General features: G+C 32.8%; 2 protein-coding genes across 2 annotated transcripts in view; both read left to right on the top strand.

Moving 5' to 3' along the window:
• Positions 1-27580, top strand: part of LOC144839308 (uncharacterized) — a 193594-nt gene that overhangs the window by 117585 nt on the left and 48429 nt on the right. The window contains exons 7-10 of the mRNA XM_078694625.1: positions 24476-24604; positions 24765-24899; positions 26605-26733; positions 26928-27041. Of these exons, the coding sequence (XP_078550751.1) occupies positions 24476-24604; positions 24765-24899; positions 26605-26733; positions 26928-27041 (507 nt within the window). The remainder of the gene's footprint in view (positions 1-24475; positions 24605-24764; positions 24900-26604; positions 26734-26927; positions 27042-27580) is intronic.
• LOC144841241 (uncharacterized) lies at positions 1137-4495 on the top strand. The gene is made up of 6 exons (XM_078697498.1): positions 1137-1169; positions 1410-1490; positions 2283-2414; positions 3089-3169; positions 4033-4164; positions 4391-4495. The coding sequence occupies exons 1-6, from the start codon at positions 1137-1139 to the stop codon at positions 4493-4495; spliced, it is 564 nt and encodes a 187-aa protein (XP_078553624.1).

Below are 27580 nucleotides of genomic sequence, written 5' to 3'. Positions count from 1 at the left end.
ATACCTTGTAGCATTCAGTATGGTTGACTTTGTACACTGTACTGACTAAAGTGCCATCAATTGACTTGTTACAATCGGTTTGATACAAAGTTTGACAGAAATCAGTGTGACAGAGGAATTTAGTCGTTAGTAAATTGGTCGCGTTGCGTCCACATATTGCTAGACCACTGAACGTAGTCTAGTGTTTAAGCGAGCAATGGTAATTGTGAGCATTCCGTTCTTTTGTAAGGCCAAGGAGTTCAACATTACGGAATACAGACAGCGCTCTCAGCGATTGGGTTCTTATTTGGGTTTTTGGTCCAAGAGCAAGGTTGCCGCGGATTACAGTGTATGAGCCATAATAAGGCCTATAGAAAGGCCGATTAAACCTTATTATAGTGTAGTAGACTTCCATACATGACATTCGCTGTCAATAATGTACACAGCTGTACATGATGTTACACATTCTCACATCACTAGAATGATTTTACATTTACATTTGCCGCGAAGGTGGTACCAAACTGGGTTTCCAGTGGACTGCAGGATATCAGTATGTGAGTGCGAAGAGCAGCACAGTGATGGCATCTCTATGAGAGGAGGAAGCTATGCCATATTTCTTGACGGCGCACAGTGGGCCAGAATCAATTCAAAGTGTGCAAAAAGTCTAAAATGGTAAATGTGGCAATCCAAAATGTTTAATATTGTATTAGGAAGAAGACTAAATTATATATTGTTCACTAATAATTTTATATTTGGTAAATTTAATTGTGTAACCATGGAAAGTGGGAGAAACCATGAAATTTCACTTAAAATGAGCAAAAACAACAGTTTGATAAGTTCACTGTTATTTTTTCTAGAAAAAAGCAATGGTTTTGATACTGCATTACATTTTTATCTGTTATTAACCATATATTTCTGACAAACTTTATTGATAACGTAAACAAATTTAAACTAGGCAATGATTTTCGATTTTCTCCCTTTTTCCATTTTAAAAATTGTTTCCTGTTTTTATTTGTTATTGGAATTTCTCTGTATGCTCTTTGTATCTTTTGATGTGTTTTTTCATTATCATGGTTTTTGATGTTTTTTGTTATAATTTTAAGAGCTTTCTCTGTGTACAAACTTCAAATTTTAAATATTTTATATATTTGACAATAATGCTGTGCAAGCAACGCATTCATTCATTGAAGGTTTGTACTTTACCCCCAACTATACCAAAACAGTGCAAAGGTGACACTTGAAATAGGTCAGGTTTGAAACTTAAAAGTATCTTGGTATCCAGTAAACCATTCCGATTTTATTGTTTTTTAAAAATCGAAATGGTACTCACACCATCACAAAAAAAATAAACAATAGATAAGTAAAGTAGTTTAGTAAAGATACTATACTATTTTTGTTAATAATCAAACACCAATGTTGTATCTTCACAGATAATGGAGTCAAGAATACGTCATTATATGCTAAGAGAAGGAGTTAGGAAAGAAACTATAGATGCCCTTCAAGACAAAGAAGTTAGTAAATAAACATTTAAATTCAATGTGTAAACTTAATACTATGCCTCCAGTAGTTTGTAATATACAGTATGCCAGGTACTTTGCTTCCAATCCTTTCACTGCGTACCCAGTGTAATATGCTGATGCTATAGTTATTTTGAATACCACCTGTAGGCCTACATGATTACTAATACTATAATAAACAACTTAATTTGCATCATACGAAGTCTGTATCAATTCATTACACCGGTAGAAAATATTTTCCCTAAGACTGAACTGCTTAAAAAATAATTGTTTTAAATTTTGCCTACCAGTACATGTCACCCTCTCTATATTTTTTCTGACTAATTTACGTTACTTGCAATTCTTGAAAAAAACTTGTTCTTGGACATAGAAGGACTTGCATCAGAGATCCACGTCACAGCCTAATCACCTGCGCCTCTGTCTGGAACTGGCTGGCCAACCAGTCCCACTTGCATTCTATTTGAGAGTAGACATTTCAACATAATGGTGCAAACTAAATCCTATGTTCAGAAATTGTGCTACTGTGCTTTATTCATTGAGTCGATCCGGAGAATGGCATTGGTAAAAAGTGAAAACGTATCTAAAATCTTGTTCACATCCAAATCCTGGCAAAAATTAAATTTGCGCTAAAACTAGAAAATTCCTAATGGAAAAGAAAAGTTCTATCGGTGTAATCAACATTTGGTCAAAATCTGTTTAGTTTTTTTGTATTAGTAATCTTACTAACAGACAAATAAAGCAGGGTGATGCAGAACCTCCATTGTAAACATGGTTATTCTTTTACAGTTGAATTCTGTTGCTCAGATCAACAAGACATCTGACGAGACTCTGTTGAAGACTTATGGACTGAAATCAATTGAAATTGAGAATATACGGCGTGGAGTTGAAATGTTTGAATTGCATCACAAAGAAGAAACGGTAAAGTGTTTTCTAGACCTTGTATTTTATTAGGCAGTACACTACTACACTGTATACTTCTTTGTATATTCTATCTATCAGTCTAGTATGTATTGCCTTTCCATATTTATCTTTGACATTTTTTACACCTACTCTATCAGAATTGTAAAAATTATTAAAATATGTTTTCAATAATGATTATGTTTTTAACCACAGGAAGATAAACCCAAGTCAATTAAGACTGTTGTGTCGTTTCCGCCTTGGGATCTGACTGCCACCAGCTCTAGAGAAACAGAGGTAATGGTTTGTAAGAATGTTTAAATGATCATAAAGTAAAAAAGCTACCATTAATAAATAAAATTCCATCTCGGAAATAATGTCATATGGCCATTAGAGTGTGGTGCAGATGCTTCAATGGTTAGTAAATTTGCCTGCTATCCATTATAAGGGTTGTACTTTACCCCCAACTATACCAAAACAGTGCAAAGGTGACACTTGAAATAGGTCAGGTTTGAAACTTAAAAGTATCTTGGTATCGAGTAAACCATTCCGATTTTATTGTTTTTTTAAAATCGAAATGGTACTCACCATCACAACAAAATAAACAATAGATAACAGTTTAGTAAAGATACTGTATGTAGTATTTTTGTTAATAATCAAACACCAGTATTAACTAATGTTATGTATCTTCACAGATAATGGAGTCAAGAATACGTCATTATATGTTAAGAGAAGGAGTTAGGCAAGAAACTATAGATGCCCTTCAAGACAAAAAAGTTAGTGAACAAACATTTAAATTCAATATGTAAACTTAATACTATGCCTCCAGTAGTTTGTAATATATACAGTATGCCAGGTACTTTGCTTCCAATCCTTTCACTGCGTGCTCAGTGTAATATGCTGATGCTATAGTTATTTTGAATACCACCTGTACATGATTACTATAATAAACAACTGACTTTGCATCATATAAAGTCAGTATCAATTCATTACACCGGTAGCAAATGTTTTCCCTAAGACTGAACTGCTTAAAAATAATTGTTTTAAATATTGCCTATCAGTACTGTCACACTCTCTGTCTTTTTTCTGATTAATTTAAGTTACTTACAATTTCTTATAGTGTTCTTATCTATTATCATGGACAAACAATATAGAATGACTTGCATCAGAGATCCACGTCACAGCTTAATCAAATATGCCCACTATCTGGTACTGGCTGACCAACCAGTCCCAGCTTGCAATCATTTTGAGATAGATTTCAACATAATGGTGAAAGCTAAATCCTACTGTATGTTCAGAAATTGTGCTACTGTACATTGATTTATTCATTTATTTACCAGATTTCTAGAGCGCCCTTTTCATGAATACTCATGCTCAAAGGCGCTTCACATCGAGTTGATTCGGAGAATGTCATTGGTAAAAAGTGAAAACGCATTTAAAATGTGTTTGCATCCAATTCCTGTCAAAAATTAAATGTGCGCTAAGAGTCTTCTGTTGACTAAGTTCTATCTATGTGATCAACATTTTGTAAAAATCTGTTCATTATTTTTGTAAGTAATCTTACAGACAGACAAACAAACAGACAAATAAAGCAGGGTGATGCAGAACCTCCATTGTAAACATGGTTATTTTTTTACAGTTGAATTCTGTTGCTGAGATCAACAACACATCTGACGAGACTCTGTTGAAGACTTATGGACTGAAATCAATTGAAATTGAGAATATACGACGTGGAGTTGAAATGTTTGAATTGCATCACAAAGAAGAAACGGTAGTGTGTTCAGATTTCTAGACATTGTATTTTATTAGGCAGTACTACTACACTGTATACTTCTTTGTATATTTTTTTTTGCCCGGTTTAATACATATTTTCTATTAATTAGTCTAGTATGTATTGCCTTTCCATATTTATCTTTGATATTTTATACACCTACTCTATCAGAATTGTAAAAATTATTAAAATATGTTTTCAATAATGATTATGTTTTTAACCACAGGAAAATATAAAACCCAAGTCAATTAAGACTGTTGTGTCATATCCGACTTTTCAACAGGCCTCCAGCTCTAGAGAAACAGAGGTAATGGTTCGTAAGAATGTTTAAATGATCATAAAGTAACAAAGCTACCATTAATAAATAAAATTTCCATTGCCATTGGAGTGTGGTGCAGATGCTTCAATGGTTAGTAAATTTGCCTGCTATCCATTCATGCAAATTGTACCATGTACATTTTTCTACTACAATCAGATAGATAGAAACTTGATCAAAATTGTAATAATTAACAGTTGTTTGTCAATTGATCTCGAGTTAAGGTTCTCAAAATTCTTACAAAGATACAAACAGTGAGAAGTTTGCAGAGCTACAGTAAATCTATAAAAACATGCCCTCAGAGTCGTCATTTTTTCAAGGCCAAATTAGTGATTACTTTGCATACCATTACATAATTTGACAAATATACTGTAAAAACATCAAACTTCTTTTTTCTAGTAGTTTAATAGTTCAAGCTCAAGCTGGATGATGTGTTGGATGGTGGTTATATAATGGGCAACTGTATCTGATTCTGACCTTGGAAAGACAGAATAAACAATTATATATCTAAATAATTGTAATTATGCCAATCACCTATAGTAATTCTATGTACTGTAGTTATGAATTTAACTTTAGTTTGTATCTAAACTAAGTTTGTGTTTACTTTTTATGATTTTAAGGGAGCACATAGCAGACATAGAGATTTCAGATTTCAAGAAATTAAAAGGCGAGTTATTTAATTCTAGACAATAAAATTCAAGAAAAATAACCTTTTCAACTTTCTTTATTAGAAAATAAAAATCATAAGAATGTAATTATTGAATGTCCCTGACTGCTTTGTTTTTCAGAAATATACTGGACGCTGCTATTTTTGGGGGAAAAGGATTGCAAGAAATTGAAAAAATATGTATGAATGAACCACACCTTTTGAAAACCATCGATAAGGTATGGGAAATATATGCATTCACAATTACCAAGAACAAATTGAATTTATTCAAAATGTATGTTTTTAGCAATTTAAAAAATCCATACATTTTAAAATGTACAGTATACCAACATAAACAACATTCTTATGGTACACAAAATAACTTAATCTGTGAAGTCCAATGAACGGACAGCATTTTTACCGGTAAAATAATAGCTACCAAATACTACAACACTGCTTTAAAAAAAACATGCACAGAACCAACTAGAGAAGAGAACACAAATATTTGTTAACTGTTTTTAGTTACAAATTAGTTACAGACAATTACTTATTGAATTGGTTGTTGTGTAAATGAATTTTTAAATTAAATTCATTTTCATTTGGTTCAGTCACTTTCAGTACCTTCCAAGAAAACTAAATATATGTATTGTACAGTATTATAAAAATATTGCTGATTAAATGCACTCATATTTAGCTGCCGAGAAAGCTAAACAAATTGATTGTATTTAATATACACATGATTACGTGTTTAGTGGTAAAAATAAAAGAGAATGTAGACCTATCAAAACAGACACTTTTAATTAGTCAACTTGGCATTACCAGGTGAAATCCAAGAAATTGTTTGCAATTCTTTCTGTCCTTAAACATGTAAAACCTTTATTAATTTTTTTTAGGTCAACTTTATCTTTCTCTTGTTCCACCAAATTTTGAATACCGCAGCAATTATTGTCAAACTTACTAACTACTACTAACTTTAAAAAATGTGGGACAAGACTTACTGTATATGAAATGCCCATTTCCTCTCACCGTCTAAGGGAATGTTCATGTCACTTGGTTAGTTAAACCTTAGGTACATAATCTGAATAGATCATCTTAAAAGTGTTTACTGTAAATGGAGATTTACCTGAATACTGTACCATTCATATTTGAAATTTGATAATGAAAATCATGAACATTTCACAAGAAATATAGTTTCATTTCATTTACTTTGCCTCAAAACAATACATAAAAGAAAAGGAATAAGAAAAAAAAACACAACCAGAGACAGGATTCACAGGATTACTAGAAGAAATATCTTACTCTTTCTAACGATATTTAAAAAAAAAATAATTTTTAGTCTTTCTTTGTTTATTCACCTTACTTTTATTACTACCATGTATATATTACATTTCTAAGACTCAACTTTAAGGCTCCTTTTGGTTTATTTGAGTCACCAGACATTTATCTACATTTCAGAAGTTTGAAGTCTTCTTAAAACAAGGATCACGACATTGAATAGCACATGCAATGTAACGCATTATATTGCACATTGTGGAAGATACATTTGCAAAATACAGAAACAAACGTAAAGGCCAATTGTATTCATCTAGAAACCAATCTATCCCTTGACTAATTATGATTCTTTTCAGGATGGAGACACACCACTTCATCTATATCTAACAATGAGTTCTGAAGTTAAATTAGAGATAATAAACTGTCTCGTAACCAATGGTGTATCAATCACATCTCCAAACAATGTATGTACATTTAATTTAATACAAATAGTTCATAAACAGTAGGCCAATATTCCTAGGTAGACATTTCAAGTCTAAACAACACATCCCCACTGATAAGAAAGTGCTTATTTTTAACAAGCTGGTGTAACACAAATAAAATCCCAAAGATTATGAAACATAGGGGAATCTATAGATCGATAATTATTGGAATGTATGATCAATAGAAATGTTTTGCCAGCACCTGGCCTTCAAGGCTCTATTTGAGTCACCAGACATAAATGTATCTACATTTCTAAAGTCTGAAGTCTTCTTAAAACAAGGATCACGACATTGCATAGCACATGCAATGTAACGCATTATATTGCACATTGTGGAAGATACATTTGCAAAATACAGAAACAAATGTAAAGGCCAATTGTATTCATCTAGAAACCAATCTATCCCTTGACTAATTACGATTCTTTGCAGAATGGAGACACACCACTTCATCTATATCTAAGAATGAGTTCTGAAGTTAAATTAGAGATAATAAACGGTCTCGTAACCAATGGTGCATCAATCACAACTCCAAACAATGTATGTACATTTAATTTTATAAATAGTTTATTAACGGTAAGCTAACATTTTTAATTGCGATAATAGGTATTAGACATTTCAGATAAAAAAACACAGCTTGAATTGAAAATTGATTAAATTATAAATTAAATTAATAAAATAAATTAAAAAATACATTGATTTAATTAATTAAAATTGGAACACATTATATGATTGATTGATTGACTGAATTTCTTTATTCACCAGAGTCGCATAATACACAATATAAAAACAATTAAAGCCCCCTTCCCTACGTTTTTTAGATCTAATTTAAGATCACAAACTATATTTAATGTTAAAATAATACTATATGGTCCTATTGCGATAACTTTTTTCGTCTTTAAACGGTTAAAAATGTGAAAAATAAGTCGATTCTAATAATTATAGCGGCCCGCTATAAATCCCAAAATGCATTGCGCGCGGATTGATATTTTTGTTTTTCACCTGTAATTCGCCCACTTTTCGATCGATCGTGAGGCCAAAACAAATGGAAGACTCCTAACTTTTCAGCGAAAATACCGGGTTTTCCCCAATTTGTATCAACGGAGTCTGGCAAAAATAGAAAGACAATTAATGCAGCAACTATACAACGTCAGGCTAGGTATATAGCTAGCGTACGATGTTCGTACGTTACCGATGTTTACCAGCTAGGCCTACAAAACTAAGCCTAGCTAGGCTAGGCCTAAGACCGTCCACGAGCGGTCGATCACCGCGAGCTACTTAGGTAGTGCATTGTTTCTCACTTTTTATCATAATTTACCATAAAACGTACATTTAAGACAAGGAATGACATGGTTTAATGTTTTTAAAGTGATATATATGTATTATTTTCCAAAAAACGTCCAAAATTGCAGGGAAGGGGTCTTTAAATCATGAGAAACAGTTAAATGTCTTTATCAGAATGCCCTTAGTCTGGGCTCCAGACGGAGTTTTGTCTTAATATTGGTAAAAATATAAATATTTTTGCACATATGGCGTTTCATACGGGTATTACTTGAGTTTGGATACTCTGTCTGGGGAAACACGCACAAGTCACGTGGTTTGACACCAAGAATTCTTGGTGCATACGATTATCCAGTTGACTAGTTTCAGCCGCATGCCATTGGCTACTCACTCGTACACAGTTTTAATATTCATATTTCAGAATTTCAAAGACTCAACAACTAAGATGATGCGCATGCGCTATGTTACGTTTAGACAATGTGTACTTGGGTACATTGATGAAAGTTTCTGAAGGCTAGAAATGATTTTATATGCCTAGTAGTAGTCTGGTAAACATTTAATGGGATTTTCCCAAGAACATGAAAACTCGTCTTGATATGATAGGCTATAGCTTCTACGCAAATCAAACATTGAATGGATCATTTATTATGCGGAGATAATTTGATGTAATTACCACCCAGACCCTGTCCTGTGTGGTGGTGTAGCCCTGTTGTGTGCCGGTGGTGGTATGAGGCCTACCTTATTGGCGTTTTATTTGGCAGGTCATACGTACGAGTTGAGTAGGCCTACGAAGGATGCCTAGGCCAGGACTAAACAATTAATAAACAAAACAACTTGGCAACACGATTTTATATTTCAACAGTTGTTCAGTCTCGATCGTACATTCAGCACTGTAGTACTCGATCTTTTTCATTTTGAAACAAAATGATCATTGGTTGATTCGAAATCCATATTTACATACCGCCCGCCCCATATAGCCAAATACGGTATGATAACCTACGTCATTTTTATCGGATGTTTGCGGTCTGCAAATCGATTTCTATACGTGTTTCACAAGTCTGTATTTTCAGACAAAAATCGCGGTCGAAATAAAAACAAATAAATAAAAAAAAAGACAATAAATACGGACTTGGGGCAAGTCTAGAATGCCCTGTGAATTACCAATTTTGTTTTAGTAAGACTTTATAGCTAAACAAATTTTATAAACATCTGTTCATAATCCAGATGGGTCAACATTCGTGAGATATGACTTGAGTCTTTGCTTCAAAGTAATTATGTTGGTTAATAGGACAGGATTCCCAAAAAATAAAAAACTAATCACTCTAGAGTATACTGGTCTCCTAATTGCACTGATTTAGAATATAAAAATATATATAAAATATATATATTAAAAATGTGTAAAATACATCTTTATACTATATTGTATTACATATAGAATAATACAATTTGATTTAGTTGCAAACCATTTTTAATAGAAAAATGTAACACAGAATACTATAAGCATTCATTTAAAAGGAAAGGTGTAAATATTGTTTAAAAGTAAGAAGAGACTAGAGATACATTAACCACAAACAAAGTAATGTACTATTAATTTATAGTACATCCAATGTAATGATATAACACAGTAATCAGTATTACATTATCATTGCTATTTTACTTGATTTTATATGAATTTATATGGTTTTTAAATTATTATTAGTGCAGATGTTTAGATCAGTATTAGAGCCTTTTTAAAATCTTAAAGTAGCAACAGTTTTATATTATCTAGTTTTAAACCAGTAGGTTTAAGATAATTATGATCTATATTTGAGTATAGTCCATCACACAGAGTTTAGTTCATCATCTGATAAAGTGTGGTATTAAATTAGAGAAACTCTCCAGTCTTGTACATCAAGATGCATTAATCACATCAAAGTAATGTGCAATAAATGTTAACAATTTTTTTTCACCTTAAACTTGTCTAATTCCTTTTTCATATCATTCAATTAAAGTATTGTGTACCCAATGACATAGATATATTGTAATTATATTTTAATTATAAATTGTAGGTTTGATATGAATTGATGGTTTTTAGATAAATAATCATCATCATTGAAGATGTTTCTAGGCTACTAATAGATCCTTTTTTTTAAAAAAGAGTTGCAACATGTCTATTTTATAGCAAGTAATTCTAAACCAATAAGCCTTAATAATTATGATTTATTCCTTTCCTACATCTATATATGAGAAGGATTTCTAAAGTTCATTTAGAGATAGTAAACTACCTCATAACCAATGGTGCATCAATCACAACTCCAAACAATGTATGTACATTTAATTTAATACAAATAGTTCATAAACAGTAGGCCAATATTGAGACCAATTATATCTCTTGATAAATATGATTCTTTGCAGGATGGAAACACACCACTACATCTATATATGAGAAGGATTTCTAAAGTTCATTTAGAGATAGTAGACTACCTCATAACCAATGGTGCATCAATCACAACTCCAAACAATGTATGTACATTTAATTTTACAAGTAGTTCATAAACAGTAGGCCAATATTGAACCCAATTATATCTCTTGATAAATATGATTCTTTGCAGGATGGAAACACACCACTACATTTATATATAAGATGGAGTTCTGAAGTTAAATTAAAGATAGTAGACTACCTCATAACCAATGGTGCATCAATCACAACTCCAAACAATGTATGTACATTTAATTTTACAAGTAGTTCATAAACAGTAGGCCAATATTGAACCCAATTATATCTCTTGATAAATATGATTCTTTGCAGGATGGAAACACACCACTACATCTATATCTAAGAAAGAGTTCTGAAGTTAAATTAGAGATAGTAAACTACCTCATAACCAATGGTGCATCAATCACAACTCCAAACAATGTATGTACATTTAATTTTACAAGTAGTTCATAAACAGTAGGCCAATATTGAACCAAATTATATCTCTTGATAATTATGATATAGCACATGTACTGTAGTATTGGATTATTTTCGTTATATTACAACTAAAAGCCAATTGTATTTCATCTAGTAGCCATTGATAATTATGATTCTTTGCAGGATGGAGACACACCACTACATCTATATCTAAGAGGGAGGTCTGAAGTTAAATTAGAGATAGTAGACTACCTCATAACCAATGGTGCATCAACCACATCTCAAAACAATGTATGTACATTTAATTTTACAAGTAGTTCATAAACAGTAGGCCAGTATTGAAACCAATTATATCTCTTGATAAATATGATTCTTTGCAGAATGGAGACACACCACTACATCTATATATAAGATGGAGTTCTGAAGTTAAATTAGAGATAGTAGACTACCTCATAACCAATGGTGCATCAATCACAACTCCAAACAATGTATGTACATTTAATTTTATAAGTAGTTCATAAACAGTAGGCCAATATTGAACCCAATTATATCTCTTGTGTGAGGCCCTTAAGGCCGCCCATACGTATGACGTAGGGAGTTGGAGAAAAGGAGACACAACGTGCGTAGACCGCCATATTGTTCGTTTGACTTCAGTTGTTATTAAAGTTAGTTATAGCACATCTTTGTGTATAGTTTTATTATTGTGGTATTGACGAAGCAACATACCCAAACATGGCGCTGCGAGCATTCAAAGTTCAGCCTCCCAAGCTAGATTTAGCGAGCGACAGACTGTCGGAGTTTCGTGTATGGAAAACTCAATGGAAAGCGTACATTGCTGTCACTGAACTTGATCAACAGCCCAACCAAGCACAGGTAAACGTGCTCAGTTTGAGCCTTTCTGTTGACACTATGAAGATTTTAATGAACCTAGGCCTTACTCAGGCTCAGCTCAAGTCACCTACGGACATTATTACGGCGTTGGAAACGCATATTCAAGGTCAACTGAACGAATCAGTTGAACGGAAAAAGTTTCGATCCAGGGTACAAAAACCTGGCGAAGAATTTGACGACTACCTTGTTAGCCTACGCGACCTTGTGCGCGAATGCAACTTTTGTAATGATCAATGTGCTAAGAATGCCATAAGAGATCAAATCATCGAGGGACTCTCTGATAATACAATTGTTGAAAAACTCTTAGCGATTGACAAATTGGATTTGACCAAAACCATATCAACGGTACGTGCGTTAGAGGCCGCTAAACGACAAAGGGATGAAATAAATCCTCAACAGCTAAGCCTAGACCAGACAAGCACTACTGCGGCTGTAAGAAACTCCAATAATATGAGAAAACATCACAGTAAAAAAACAGAAAAGCAGCATATTAATAAGCAGCAGGGTAAGCAACAACCATCTTCTAGTAATAATAATAAATGTAACTACTGTGGCAAGGTCCACCAACGTGGAAGGCAGCACTGCCCCGCTGCAGATGCTACGTGTAATACATGTAGGAAACGCATTTTTCAACCGTATGCCGCTCTAAGCCCCAAAATGGAGCGATACGGATCAATACGTGCAGTCAGTACGATCAGTTTACACATGCACCTCGAACCACAGTAATGATAACGCACAGGGAACATGCCGTAGACGCTCTTGCTCTTCCTGATTCCGGTTCAGATATTTGTCTCGCTCCTACATCACTGCTCGAACAAATTAATGACCACGTAGAGAATCTCATCCCTTGCAAAATACGACCTGAAACTGTCGAAGGTAACAGAATTCAGATCGCAGGAAAATTACCACTAATCGTTTCAACCGACGAACGTTGCGTGAGTGTTACAATTTATTTTTCTGATGACATCGATGACATTATTTTATCATGGGATGCATCAAAGCAGTTGGGATTTCTCTCACCAGCTTACCCTGAGCCACTGTGTCACGCAAACGTTGCATCACTTACTAACATTAGTCCGATTGCTGCGCCACATTTCAATCTGACTAACCTGTCCAAGGAATATCCAGAAGTGTTTGATGGTATAATTCGCTCGATGCCTGGTGAAAAATTCACAATCAAGATAGCAGATGATGCTAAACAATTTTGTGTTAGCACCCCACGAAAGATACCGTATGCCTACAATGATAAGCTGAAAGCAGAGCTTGAAACGCTTGAAAGCCAAGGCATCATTGTCAAGACTACTGAACATTCCAATTGGTGTGCTCCAATTGTCATTGCACCAAAAAAGGACACTGAAAAAATAAGAATGTGTGTTGACTTATCTCAACTAAATAAAAGTGTAAAACGCGAGTATTATCCCCACACTACTCCACAGGAAGCGGTAGCAGATATTGCTGCATCCGACGCTCAGTACTTTACTGTAATCGATGCGCTGAAAGGATATCACCAAATTCCATTAGAGAAACAGAGCCAATCTTATACAACGTTCATAACTCCCTTCGGACGGTATAAATATTTGCGAGCACCATATGGTATCACATCTATTTCGGACCATTATAATCGTCGAATGGATGAGGCGCTTCAAGGTTTAACTAATCATAGACGCATAGTCGACGACGTGGTTATTTTCAGTAAAACCAGACAAGAGCATCAGAAAGTGGTTACAGAATACCTCAAGAGATGTCAACAACACCATATTGCGCTGTCAACTGATAAGGTACAGTTATGTAAAACTACAGTTGCCTTCGCAGGTTTCACCTTATCACGTAATGGATATTCGATCGGTCCTAAAACCATGGAAGCAATCAGTAAATTTCCAAAGCCCAGTTCCAGATCAGATTTGAGGGCATTTAGTGGACTTGTAAACCAACTTGCATCCTCGACTAGTAAGATCGCAGAGCTGATGACTCCACTGCGACCCTTGCTATCTGAAAAGAACGAATTCATGTGGAATGCTGTTCATGATCAAGCTTTTGATAACGTTAAGAATGAACTTTCTATAGCACCCACAATGGCGTTTTTTGACTTAAAAAAGCCAACGAGATTGACCACTGATGCCTGCAGACATGGCATTGGCTATATTCTATCTCAAAGACATGACGGTGATGAGTGGAAAACGGTACAGGCCGGTTCGCAATATCTGACAGATGCAGAAAGCAGATACGCTGTGATAGAACTTGAAATGTTAGCCGTTGCTTGGGCAGCACAGAAATGCTATATGTTTTTAGATGGGTTGCACCATTTTCAAATAGTCACTGATCATCATCCGCTTATTCCTATATTGAACACTCATAGATTAGATGAAATCGTCAACGTCAGATTACAACGACTTAAAACTAGAATGTCTCGATACAGTGGGTTAAAGGCAAAGACAACTACGCAGCAGACGCACTGTCACGTTACCCACATGCGAATCCTTCGAGTACAGATGAATTAGCTGAACAATTAGCATTCAACGGTCAAGAATCTAGTCCAATACCTACATTGGCTGCCATTCGAGCAGCCACAGACAGTGTGGACGCTGATAATGCCAGATTGCTCGAAATATTGAAGGCCGCAAATGATGACAATGAATATCAGACACTGAAACAAATGGTATCTACAGATGGCTTCCCAGCAACGAAGACGAGTATGCCTGATAATCTAAAGAAATACTGGTGTATTCGAGCTGAATTGTCAGTTGAACAAGACCTTCTTGTATATGGATGCAGACTATTTGTTCCAGAGGCCCTTCGACCAATCATGTTAGACAAGCTTCATCATGCACATCCTGGAATTCGACGAGCTCAAGACAGGGCCCGTATGATTTTATATTGGCCGAACATTGATCGAGATATCGAGAACATGACTTCAAACTGTAAGTTTTGTCAGGATAACTTACCTGTCAATCCCAGAGAACCACTGATTCAGAAACCCCAACCAACCAGACCCTTCCAGCAACTTGCAGCAGATTTTGCCTTTGTGAATGGTAGAAATTATCTGATCGTGGTTGATTGCCTAACTGACTGGCCAATTATTGAAGATATGGGTAAGAATACTACTACAGCAGCTACGACTGAAAAGCTAAGGGACATATTCTGTAATGTTGGTGTACCTGAAGTATTTTGGTGCGACGGAGGACCACAATTCACCTCCAATGGTTTTAAACAGTTCGCTAATAACTGGCAGTTCACCATAAAATACAGCTCACCTTATCACCAACAATCTAATGGGAAAGCTGAAGCTACAGTCAAATCCATGAAAAAGCTTATCCGCTCATCATCTTCAAATCATACATTACCAGACAAAGAACAGTTAGCAAAAGCACTCTTACACTACAGAAATATTCCATGTAGAAAAGATGGATTATCTCCTGCTATAAAGTTATTTGGACGACCTATTCAGGATACACTACCAACGCACCATCGCGCCTTTAATGCCGACTTCCAGAAAGATATTAAGGAAGCCCAAATCATCTTGGAAAAGGGGAAGGTGAAAGAGAAACAATACTTTGATCTTCACACCAAAGAACTGTCAGATTTAAAGCTTCATAACCATGTTGCAGTATATAATCATTTAGATAAACTGTTTAACATTTACGGAACAATAATTGATATAAAACCAAACAGGAGATATTTCATCAAGACATCAAGGGGAAGGGTGTTAGTTAGAAACCGACGCTTTATACGTAAACGTACGCCGCAATCCATTGGCTTTGTACCAGTGGACCCGCCCAAAGGGCATAGGCATATGCGCAGCACCATTAAGGCCCCTACAAGATTGATTGAAGATCCAAAATGGCCATAAGCACTTTGGATCTAAGGGGAGGTGTGAGGCCCTTAAGGCCGCCCATACATATGACGTAGGGAGTTGGAGAAAAGGAGACACAACGTGCGTAGACCGCCATATTGTTCGTTTGACTTGAGTTGTTATTAAAGTTAGTTATAGCACATCTTTGTGTATAGTTTTATTATTGTGGTATTGACGAAGCAACATACCCAAACATCTTGATAAATATGATTCTTTGCAGGATGGAAACACACCACTACATTTATATATAAGATGGAGTTCTGAAGTTAAATTAGAGATAGTAAACTACCTCATAACCAATGGTGCATCAATCACAACTCCAAACAATGTATGTACATTTAATTTTACAAGTAGTTCATAAACAGTAGGCCAATATTGAACCAAATTATATCTCTTGATAATTATGATTCTTTGCAGAATGGAGACACACCACTACATCTATATCTAAGAAGGAGTTATGAAGTTAAATTACAGATAGTAAACTACCTCATAACCAATGGTGCATCAATCACAACTCCAAACAATGTATGTACATTTAATTTTACAAGTAGTTCATAAACAGTAGGCCAGTATTGAACCAAATTATATCTCTTGATAATTATGATTCATTAAATAAATTGATGAGGTTTTTTTAAGTATCCTTACCTCTACAGTACTTCACACCTAGAGCCCCTTTTGTTAAATAAGTTCATTTGGATCTGATAATATAATGTGATAAAAAGTTACTTCTATATGATCCAATATAATATCAAGTTTGTAAGATGATATCGGTACTTACATTTCCAGAGAACTTGACGTTTCGCCTACTAACAGCAAGGCATAATCATAAATGAATACGTTCTGGTGACGTAGTGGTGACACGATGAAGTTTACCGCTTGGTGTTATCCCGCTTGGATAACACCAAGCAGTAAACTTCACAATGGCTCCTTTCAACCGTGTCACCGTAATGTCACCGCTACGTCACCAGAACGTATTGACTTATGATTATGCCTTGCTGTTAGTAGGCGAAACGTCAAGTTCTCTGGAAATGTAAGTACCGATATCATCTTACAAACTTGACATTATATTGGATCATAGAGCCCCTTTTTTGAGGTACCAACATGCCAATTTTGTATCTACATTTCTGAAATCTGAAGTCTTCTTAAAAATAAATTTGAATTAGAGATACTTAACAGTCTTGTATATCCAGATGCATTAACCACATCAAACAAAGTAATGGACAATACATTATAATAAATAATGTAAACCTTGAACATGTCTAATAGTTTTTTTCTGTCATGACAATGAAAGTATAGTGCACCCAATTTAATGACATAGCATAGTATTGTGTTTCATTGCAAAGCGGGAAACATACTGTACATTTGCAAATACAATAAAGAATTAAATATATGACTGATACCTTAATTATAAATTGTTGATTTAATATGAATTGATCATATATTGTAACCTTAGGCCTTGATAATTATGATTCCTTTCAGGATGAAGACACACCACTACATCTATATCTAAGGAGTTCTGAAGTTAAATCAGAGATAGTAAACTACCTCATAACCAATGATGCATCAACCACATCTCCAAACAATGTATGTACATTTAATTTAATACAAGTAGTTTATAAACCATACGGCAATATTCCTATGTATTAGACATTTCAAGTCAAAACAACACGGCCCCAACTGATAAGAAAGTGCTTATTTTCAACAAGCTGGTGTAACATAAATAAAATCCCAAAAATTATGAAACATAGGGGAATCTATAGATCGATAATTATTGGAATGTATTATCAATAGAAATGTTTTGCCTGCACCTGGCCTTCAATTTTTTTTAAATCGTTTATAATCCAAAGTAAAAGCCAATTGTTTTTCATCTAGTAGCCCTTGATAATTATGATTTTTTGCACGATGGAGACACACCACTACATCTATATATAAGGAGTTCTGAAGTTAAATTAGAGATAGTAAACTCTTATTATCTCTTGATAATTATGATATAGCACATGTACTGTAGTATTGGATTATTTTCGTTATATTACAACTAAAAGCCAATTGTATTTCATCTAGTAGCCATTGATAATTATGATTCTTTGCAGGATGGAGACACACCACTACATCTATATCTAAGAGGGAGGTCTGAAGTTAAATTAGAGATAGTAGACTACCTCATAACCAATGGTGCATCAATCACAACTCCAAACAATGTATGTACATTTAATTTTACAAGTAGTTCATAAACAGTAGGCCAATATTGAAACCAATTATATCTCTTGATAAATATGATTCTTTGCAGAATGGAGACACACCACTACATTTATATATAAGATGGAGTTCTGAAGTTAAATTAGAGATAGTAAACTACCTCATAACCAATGGTGCATCAATCACAACTCCAAACAATGTATGTACATTTAATTTTACAAGTAGTTCATAAACAGTAGGCCAGTATTGAAACCAATTATATCTCTTGATAAATATGATTCTTTGCAGAATGGAGACACACCACTACATTTATATATAAGATGGAGTTCTGAAGTTAAATTAGAGATAGTAAACTACCTCATAACCAATGGTGCATCAATCACAACTCCAAACAATGTATGTACATTTAATTTTACAAGTAGTTCATAAACAGTAGCCAATATTGAAACCAATTATAACTCTTGATAATTATAATTCATTAAATAAATTGATGAGGTTGAAGTATCCTTACCTCTACAGTAGTTCACACCTAGAGCCCCTTTTTTGAGGTACCAACATGCCAATTTTTTATCTACATTTCTGAAGTCTTCTTAAAAATAAGGATCACGACATTGAATAGTTAGTAAGACTTTATAGCTAAATTTTTAAAATATCGTTCATAATCCAGATGGGTCAACATTCATGAGATATGACTTGAGTCTTTGCTTCAAAGTAATTATGTTGGTCAATATTGACAGGATTCCCAAAAAGTAAATATAATCACTCTAGAGTAATTAGTCTCCTAATTGCACCAATTTAAAATATAAAAATATATGTAAAATATATAAATCGTGGTGAAGTTAAATTAGAGATAGTAAACTACCTCATAACCAATGGTGCATCAACCACATCTCCAAACAATGTATGTACATTTAATTTAATACAAATAGTTCATAAACAGTAGGCCAATATTGAGACCAATTATATCTCTTGATAATTATGATTCCTTGCAAGATGGAGACACACCACTACATCTATATCTAAGAAGGAGTTATGAAGTTAAATTACAGATAGTAAACTGTCTCATAACCAGGGCATCAATCACATCTCAAAACAATGTATGTACATTTAATTTTACAAATAGTTCATAAACAGTAGGCCAATATTGAAACTAATTATATCTCTTGATAATTATGATTCTTTGCAGGATGGAGACACACCACTACATCTATATCTAAGGAGTTATAAAGTTAAAAAATTAGAGATAGTAAACTGTCTCATAACCAGCGCATCAATCACATCTAAAAACAATGTATGTACATTTAATTTAATACAAATAGTTTATAAACCGTAGGTCAATATTCCTATGTATTAGACATTTCAAGTCTAAACAACACAGCTGTAGTATGAAAAATGAAACACATATTTGATTGATTGAATTTCTTTATTAATCAGACCCACACAATACATACAAGTAGTTCATAAACTAATAAAGGTATTAGACATTTCGAGTCTAAACAACACAGCTGTAGTATGGAAAATGAAACATTGATTTATTGAATTTCTTTATTATTCAGAGCCATACAGTCACAATAAAAAATGGCCGGATAATAAATGGTGATTATGATTCATTTTAGGATGGAAACACCCCACTACATCTATATCCGGAGTAGGCCCAGGAGTGTGCCCTAGGTGCTCAGGCAACACACTTAATTTCATAGTAAATGTTTTGTCTGCCGCTAAATTAAAATGTAGATTCCATTTCGTTGTATATAAAATCCATATATAACGTTATAGAAGTTCAGAGTTCGAACAAAATTGACATACTGCAGCGTAAAATTAACCAACAGTCAACAATACCGTGCACAATGTACCGGCGGTCAGCATATTTTTTGTAGCAGTCTTTTTGAACATGTGCAGAATGAATTTCTGACTGACTAGTTGCTTGTGTGTGTCATAAGGTACGATAGGCTAGCACACATTGTAGCCTATTTGGGGGGAAAACCCATCATTTTGCCACCATAATTTAATTTTTTCCATAGTACCGGGACTATTTATCTTCATTTCTTTATGTTCATAATATTGCGCCGAATTTCCATACCATTCCGAACTTAATGACATGGTTCTGCAAATTTCATATTAATCTTATTTTCTTCTTCTTTTTTTGGAATTTGGTTTAAGCAACACTGTTATAGTAGATAAATGAAAATGAATTTGGAAATTACTTATTATTATATTATTATTATTTATTTAACATTTATTTCAAAATAATACAATTTAACGTTTTGCACAATATATTTATAGCAGCAGCTTCATATTTGTTTGTCTTTTTTTAAAATTATAAATTAATAATAATTGAATATAATTATTTGAATTTTCAAGTCACTAAAGTCTTGTAAATTTATTGTCATTTGTAAACATATAAAAAACATTTACATTGAAATGAATTTGAACGGTTTCGGCTAACAATAAATAAATAGAACTACGTGGTGAAACTATCCCCCACCGGACACCATCCCGGTATTTCTAGAACAAAAAAAATGTATAAAAATACAACTTTATACTATATTATATTACATACAGAATAATACAATGATGATGATTTAGTTGCAAACCATTTTTAATAGAAAAATGTAATGCAGAAAACTATAAGCATTCATTTAAAAAGAATGGCTTAAATATTTTAAAAAGTAAGAAGAAGACTAGAGATACAATAACCACAAACAAAGTAATTTACTATAATAGTGCATCCAATGTAATGATATAACACAGTATTACATTATTATCATTGCACAGTGTTAAAGATACATTTTGCAAAATAAAGAAAACAAACAAACTATTATTTTAATTGATTTTATATGAATTTATCTGGTTTTAAATTATTAGTGCAGATGTTTAGATCAGTATTAGAGCCTTTTTAAAATCTTAAAATTTTACAAATAGTTCATAAACAGTAGGCCAATATTGAAACCAATTATATCTCTTGATAACTATGATTCTTTACAGGATGGAGACACACCACTACATCTATATCTAAGAAGGTGGTCTGAAGTGAAATTAGAGATAGTAAACTACCTCATAACCAATGGTGCATCAACCGCATCTACAAACAATGTATGTACATTTAATTTAATACAAATAGTTCATAAACAGTAGGCCAATATTGAAACCAATTATATCTCTTGATAACTATGATTCTTTACAGGATGGAGACACACCACTACATCTATATCTAAGAAGGTGTTATGAAGTTAAATTACAGATAGTAAACTGTCTCATAACCAGGGCATCAATCACATCTCAAAACAATGTATGTACATTTAATTTAATACAAATAGTTTATAAACCGTAGGCCAATATTGAAACCAATTATATCTCTTGATAACTATGATTCTTTACAGGATAGAGACACACCACTACATCTATATCTAAAAAGGAGTTATGAAGTTAAATTACAGATAGTAAACTGTCTCATAACCAGGGCATCAATCACATCTCAAAACAATGTATGTACATTTAATTTAATACAAATAGTTTATAAACCGTAGGTCAATATTCCTATGTATTAGACATTTCAAGTCTAAACAACACAACTATAATATGGAAAATGAAACATTGAAGGGCTAGTGCTGTCCGAAAGCTCTGCTAACTTTTCTGGCTGTTTTACTTTATCGTTTTGATTTAGCTTTTCGCTTTTTTTTTTGTATCTCTATTGAGATCCAGCCACTGATACCCACAGCATTGTCATTTTTTCAGTTATTTGCCTTTGGATTTATATATAAATATATATAGTCGTTATCCAATCGAGTTCGAACAATACCATGAAAGCCCCAGTGGTCTAATGGTTAAGACATCTGCATATCAAGCAGGCGGTCCGAGTTCGAGTCTCGGTTGGGGCGACTTTTTCTCATTCTCACAGATTTCCTCATCTTTATCGTTTCAAATTAATTAATTAAATTTCAGTATATCACCGGGCGGTTTAGAATTAATGTTCTTTGCCTCTTGTGTTTATATATAATATGTCTATTTTATAGCATATCAATCTAAACCCGTAGGCCTTAATGTTTATGATTTATTTCAGGATGGAAACAACCCACTACATCTATATCTTAGCATAATCAATAGAAACTATGACTATTATCTAACGAAGAATAAATTAGAGATACTGAACATTCTGGCACATCGAGATGCAATAACCACATCAAACAAAGTAATGTACAATTTAAAAATAATTTAAACCTTAAACCTGTCTAATTATTTTTTTTTTATCATGAAATAAACATATAGTGTATTCAGTGTACAGTATTGCATTATTATCATTTTATTACACATTGTGAAAGATAAATTTTATTATATTACGATTTTCTTATTTATTGAATTGATACAGTTTGTAAATAATTTTATAACATAAATATAATATTCTACCTATTCAAATATATAGTATTATTTTAATTAAACAATTAATCGCTGTGTATCAACCAGAAATTCTTTTTACTCTACCGGTTTTTATTTTTGGTTATCCACAACAAAGTTGCAGGATAACCCTTGTGATTGTCGAAGATCATCATCATCTTTTTTTTAATGTAATTTTTGTGTCTCGCGTATCTCTAAAACCTGCAATCATAACATTTCGTAACTTTCTCAATATACTGTCATTCACGTGAAGTTGTGCAGCTAACATTTTCATGATGTTTTGAATCCTAAAGTATATTGCCAGTTTAATTATAAACTAACTCGTTCATAGTGATAAGTTCAAATCTAGTTATTAGTATTATTATATTTTATCGTTGTTGATATATATAGATATTCATAGAGTTTAGAACAAATGTGACAAGTACTGATATATTTTTAATACAATTAGTTTGATTTGGGCTTAACTAAATTAATATGTCTTAACAATTAAAGCACATTTGTTTATAGAATGGAAAGACGCCGGTGTCTATTTTAAAAGATAATGAGCAGATAGACCTAGCAATAAAACTCAAAATTTTGAAGTTATTTGACAGTAAGTTAATGTTTTAAAATTTAATTTTAAATGCAAACTTATTTTAATTGCTAATTTTACTTCTAAATTTAAAACTAGCTTTTTTACTTTGTTATTTGATTTGTAATTTTTCACTTCATTCATGAAATGTAAAAGTTTTAAGAATACATCGATTTCTGTTGTGTTTATATTTGTGTCTAAGCCTGTTCAGCTTACTAGAAGGTGCCAGAAGAGACACAATAAAATCAATCTGAAACAAGAGATATCAACGACCAACTACTTAATACATGTAATCAATCATGTAATTTGTGTGTACATCATAGTAATTTCTTCATGTCCCATCGAAACGATGAGACAGTGATAATAATAAATACCTTGCCTAGTATTTAATAATATGGCGCTAAGGTTTTGGGTACTGTATGATCCTTTATTTTATTATTATGCCATAATCATGCTGATGAATTTGAACATCATTTACTGTATTTTTATTGCTTTTATTTGATTTCTGTAATCACTGGATTGTATTTTCGATGTATGGAAATTGTAAATTGAATGCTCTACTTGATTTAATAGGCAGAAACCTAAATTTTATTTAGGAGTTTTAGAAAATTTATGAAATAAAAGAAAGAAAATTATACTTTGCACCTGAATTTATTTATTATTGTTACAGTAGCTCAAAAGTCTTCAGTGGGTCAAGCAGCAGCAGGTACAACTGGAAAAGAATCTGAAAAGGAACCAACATCTGCAACTACCTCAACTGCAGGCCTGTCAACATCTAAAAAAATGTTACCATGTAAGCCTTCTTTGAAATGAAAGTACATATATTCTGATTTTAATAGTACAAACAAAATTCGACCAAATATTAAGATTGTACAATTTAAAAAAGCACATACAAATATTATGCAAACAATGAATGTCTTATGAGTTAGTGAGAATATTCCATGGGTTGAAATATTGACTGCCCTATTTAACAATGCGGAACTGAATTAAATAGAACATTTAATCGCTCAACTTATCTTGATTTTGTCACCATTTTTATTCAGTATGTAAGCTTTATGCAATTTGGCCTGTATTATATGTCACTACTTTAAAGCACAATCAAATCTGTCTATAGTCTGTTTTGCAGTTAAATCAGTATTATAACAATCGTTTCAATGTCTTATTAAGTAGGATATCTATACAAATACAGTGCAATGGTAATCATTATCAAGTTTCTATCTCACTCGATTCCTATTGAAAGCAAAAAAAAATTACTTACATAAAACAATAATACTCCTTTACTTTTCAGTTAATGTCACGGTTCATCTCAAAAGCATTAAAGATTCACCACATCCACAGTATGTTGTAGACATGTTTGAGGACATTTTTGGTGGAAAAATACATATACATGCTGAGGGGTCATGATAACAAAATCCTCTACAGTACTTGATTAGACAGAAATTAAAATTTTATCTAGGAATTTTAGTAGATTCCTGAAATACAAAATAAAGAAAATTACACTGAATTTGTATATTATTGTTACAGTAGCTCAGAAGTCTTCAGTGGGTCCAGCATCAGCAGCAAAAGGTACAACTGGAAAAAAATCTGAAAAGGAACCAACATCTGCAACTACCACAACTGCAGGACTGTCAACGTCTAAAAAAATGTTACCATGTAAGCCTTCTTTAAAATGAAAGTACATATATTCTGATTTTAATAGTACAATCAAAATTCGACCAAATATTATGATTATACAATTTAAAACAGCACATACAAATATTCCTGAAATATAAAATAAAGAAAATTACACTGAATTTGTATATTATTGTTATAGTAGCTCAGAAGTCTGAAGTGGGTCCAGCAGCAGCAGCAAAAGGTACAACTGGAAAAGATTCTGAAAAGGAATCAACATCAATGTCAGCAACTACCACAACTACAGGACTGTCAACGTCTAAAAAAATGTTAACATGTAAGCCTTCTTTAAAATAATAAAATATTCTAATTTTGAATAGTACAAACAAAGTTCGACCAAAGATTATGATTAGACAATTTAAAACAACACATACAAATATTATGCCCTATTTAACTATGCGGAACTGAATTAAATAGAACTGTATTGTAGTTAAATCATGTCTTATTAAGTAGGAAATCTATACAAACAGTGTGTAATTGTAATCATCAAGTTTCTTTCTCACTCCATTTCTAATGACAGCGAAAACAAATTACTTATTTAAAACAATAATTCTCCTTTACTTTTCAGTTCATGTCACAGTTCATCTCAAAAGCATTAAAGGTCCACCACATCCACAGTATGTTGTAGACATGTTTGGGGATATTTTTGGTGGAAAAAATGTTATACATGCTTAGGATTTGCATGAGCAAATTGATACAGTTAAAAAGCTTGTACAATTGATTGGGGAAATTGGTTTTGCCATTAATGCTATCGAACGGAATTGTATAACATTTTATCTTTGTGCTAGACATCCGAGAATTATTATTATTAGAATTATTGGGCATTAGTAGGTATACTTACAGAACATGCCTTTGAAAAATCTATATACAGTTGAACCTCCTGTAAGCGACCATCCTCGGGACCGGGAAAAGTGGCCGCTAAAGCATGGTTCCCACTAGCGACGCTACATAACACAATCTAGGCAACATAAGCAAATGCCCTTCTAGAGATACAGATACAGATCTTTTATTGTCATACAAACCAAAATAGTACAGTATGAAATTTGTCTTCTTGTTGCGAAAATATTTACAACACTGCAAAAATCCTAAAATTTTATCAACAATGAAAATTCTAATTCTTATCTAGGTTTGTTTTTATTAAATACACTGACTGCTGAAGGTAGAAAGGAATTCCTAAATCGAGTTGTTTTAATACGCATCATTCTTAATCTACCAGACTTATTAACTATAAACTCTCCATGCAAGGGATGCGTATCATCACTGATAATAGATTTAACTTTCTTATTTAAAAGATCATTGCACATTGTTTTCTAAGGGGTTTAAGTTTACGTTTAAGATTTTGCTAGCTGTCTTCACTACCCTATTCAGTCTATTGTAATTGGCTTTGGTAATACTGTTACCCAAACAATGCAGCAAAAACAGAGTACAGATTGTATTACAGATTCATAAAACAGTTTCATCAAAACATTACATACATTAGACTTATTCCTTTTCTAATAATTGGGTTTGCGTGAAATCAAACCTGCGTTGTTTGTAGCACTATTGTGCCATCGGTTCCCATTTGTGATTACACAATACATAACTTTGCGTCGCTGCGGGAGATTCGATATTGGTAAGCGTTCTTAAGGCTAAGGGCCTCTAAATTCTCCAGAAAATTGTATTTCATTGTTTATGATCAGATAGTTTAGTATTATTTATGATTATTAGACAAATTTTAAAAACCTTTTATCATATGAAAATGGTCGGTCAAAATCTGTGTTGTTTCCTCTTCTCATCTAAAAAACACAGGAATGTTCTTCACAGAAATGTTTTTAAAACCGCTTTGTAATAAAGCTAATATCTAAAGCACAATAAGTATCAAAATTGTATTTTTTACTGTTGCTCTCTTTATTTTTTGCCTAGTATTTCGCTCAGTTTACTTTTTGATACAGTTTAAATTAATAGAAATACAAAACATAAACAAAAACCATAATTATTTTTAGGTCAATTGTCTAAAGTGGATGAAACAACACCAGTGTCGCAATCAGCAAGAACTACTACTGAAAAAGAATCTGAAAAGACTATACCTATTACAACTCTTGGCCTGTCACCGTCTAGAAAAAGGTTATCATGTAAGTATATAATGAAATGTTACAAATAAAGTGCAACCAAAGATTAATGTTAAACTAGAAGTTGAAACTTGTCTACTGTAGATTTTGAAGAATATTTAAGAGTAAATTTTTATGGTAAACACAAATCTTTCTCTTTTTGTACTGTTATATTTTGTACAAAACTGAACTTAATTCATGAAATATTTGTTTTGTAGATTTCAAGACAACAGAAGTGACACCTGCAAAAAGCACTAGAAAAGTAGCAACATCAACACAACCATTAACTAGCACTAAGCATTCAATATCTGAAACCTCACTACTTACTACGAGTAAGTATTCTTCTAAAATACAAAGGAATACCAACTAACAACAGTTAAATTCCTTGAACTCGGCCATTATTAATATCCTAGTTATTTATTTATATTAAGCACATCTCCTAAATGTATGTATAAATATTCAAAGCTTGAATTTGTTATCATTGTGTTTTAAATATGTGATCATTGTTATTCAAAAACAGGTAATTCTGAGACACACATCAGGCGCTTTTAAAAATGTGAAAACAAGTAAAGAATAACAAATGTAAAAATATTACTGATTAAATTGTATTAATATATACACTATGAATGATAAATAAGAAATACTTTATTGTATTGTAAAAATAGAAAAAGAAAATCTTTCTTTTATTTGGCAAAATATAATTTTGCTAAGTATAGTACATTACTTGCTTTGTTTGTTTAGTTATAGTCCTGTGTGTCCAGCATTATAAGCTGAAATATAAAGTAGTTAGCCCTCTCTCTCCAAATATAGTTTTTCCTGATAATTTTATACTTTGCTCTAAGTTTCTGAGTGCTTTCATATGTTTGTTTGT

Source organism: Antedon bifida, chromosome 4, assembly GCF_963402885.1.
Source record: "Antedon bifida chromosome 4, ecAntBifi1.1, whole genome shotgun sequence".
Taxonomy (NCBI): domain Eukaryota; kingdom Metazoa; phylum Echinodermata; class Crinoidea; order Comatulida; family Antedonidae; genus Antedon; species Antedon bifida.
This window is presented reverse-complemented; position numbering and strand designations above follow the sequence as displayed.

What these genes read in the sequence shown, in the direction of transcription:
- LOC144841241 (XM_078697498.1), top strand. Translation starts at nt 1,137, where the DNA reads ATGCTGTGCAAGCAACGCATTCATTCATTGAAG. An exon ending in AACGCATTCATTCATTGAAG is followed by an intron (nt 1,170 to 1,409) that starts GTTTGTACTTTA and finishes GTATCTTCACAG; the next exon opens with ATAATGGAGTCAAGAATACG. An exon ending in TGCATCACAAAGAAGAAACG is followed by an intron (nt 2,415 to 3,088) that starts GTAAAGTGTTTT and finishes GTATCTTCACAG; the next exon opens with ATAATGGAGTCAAGAATACG.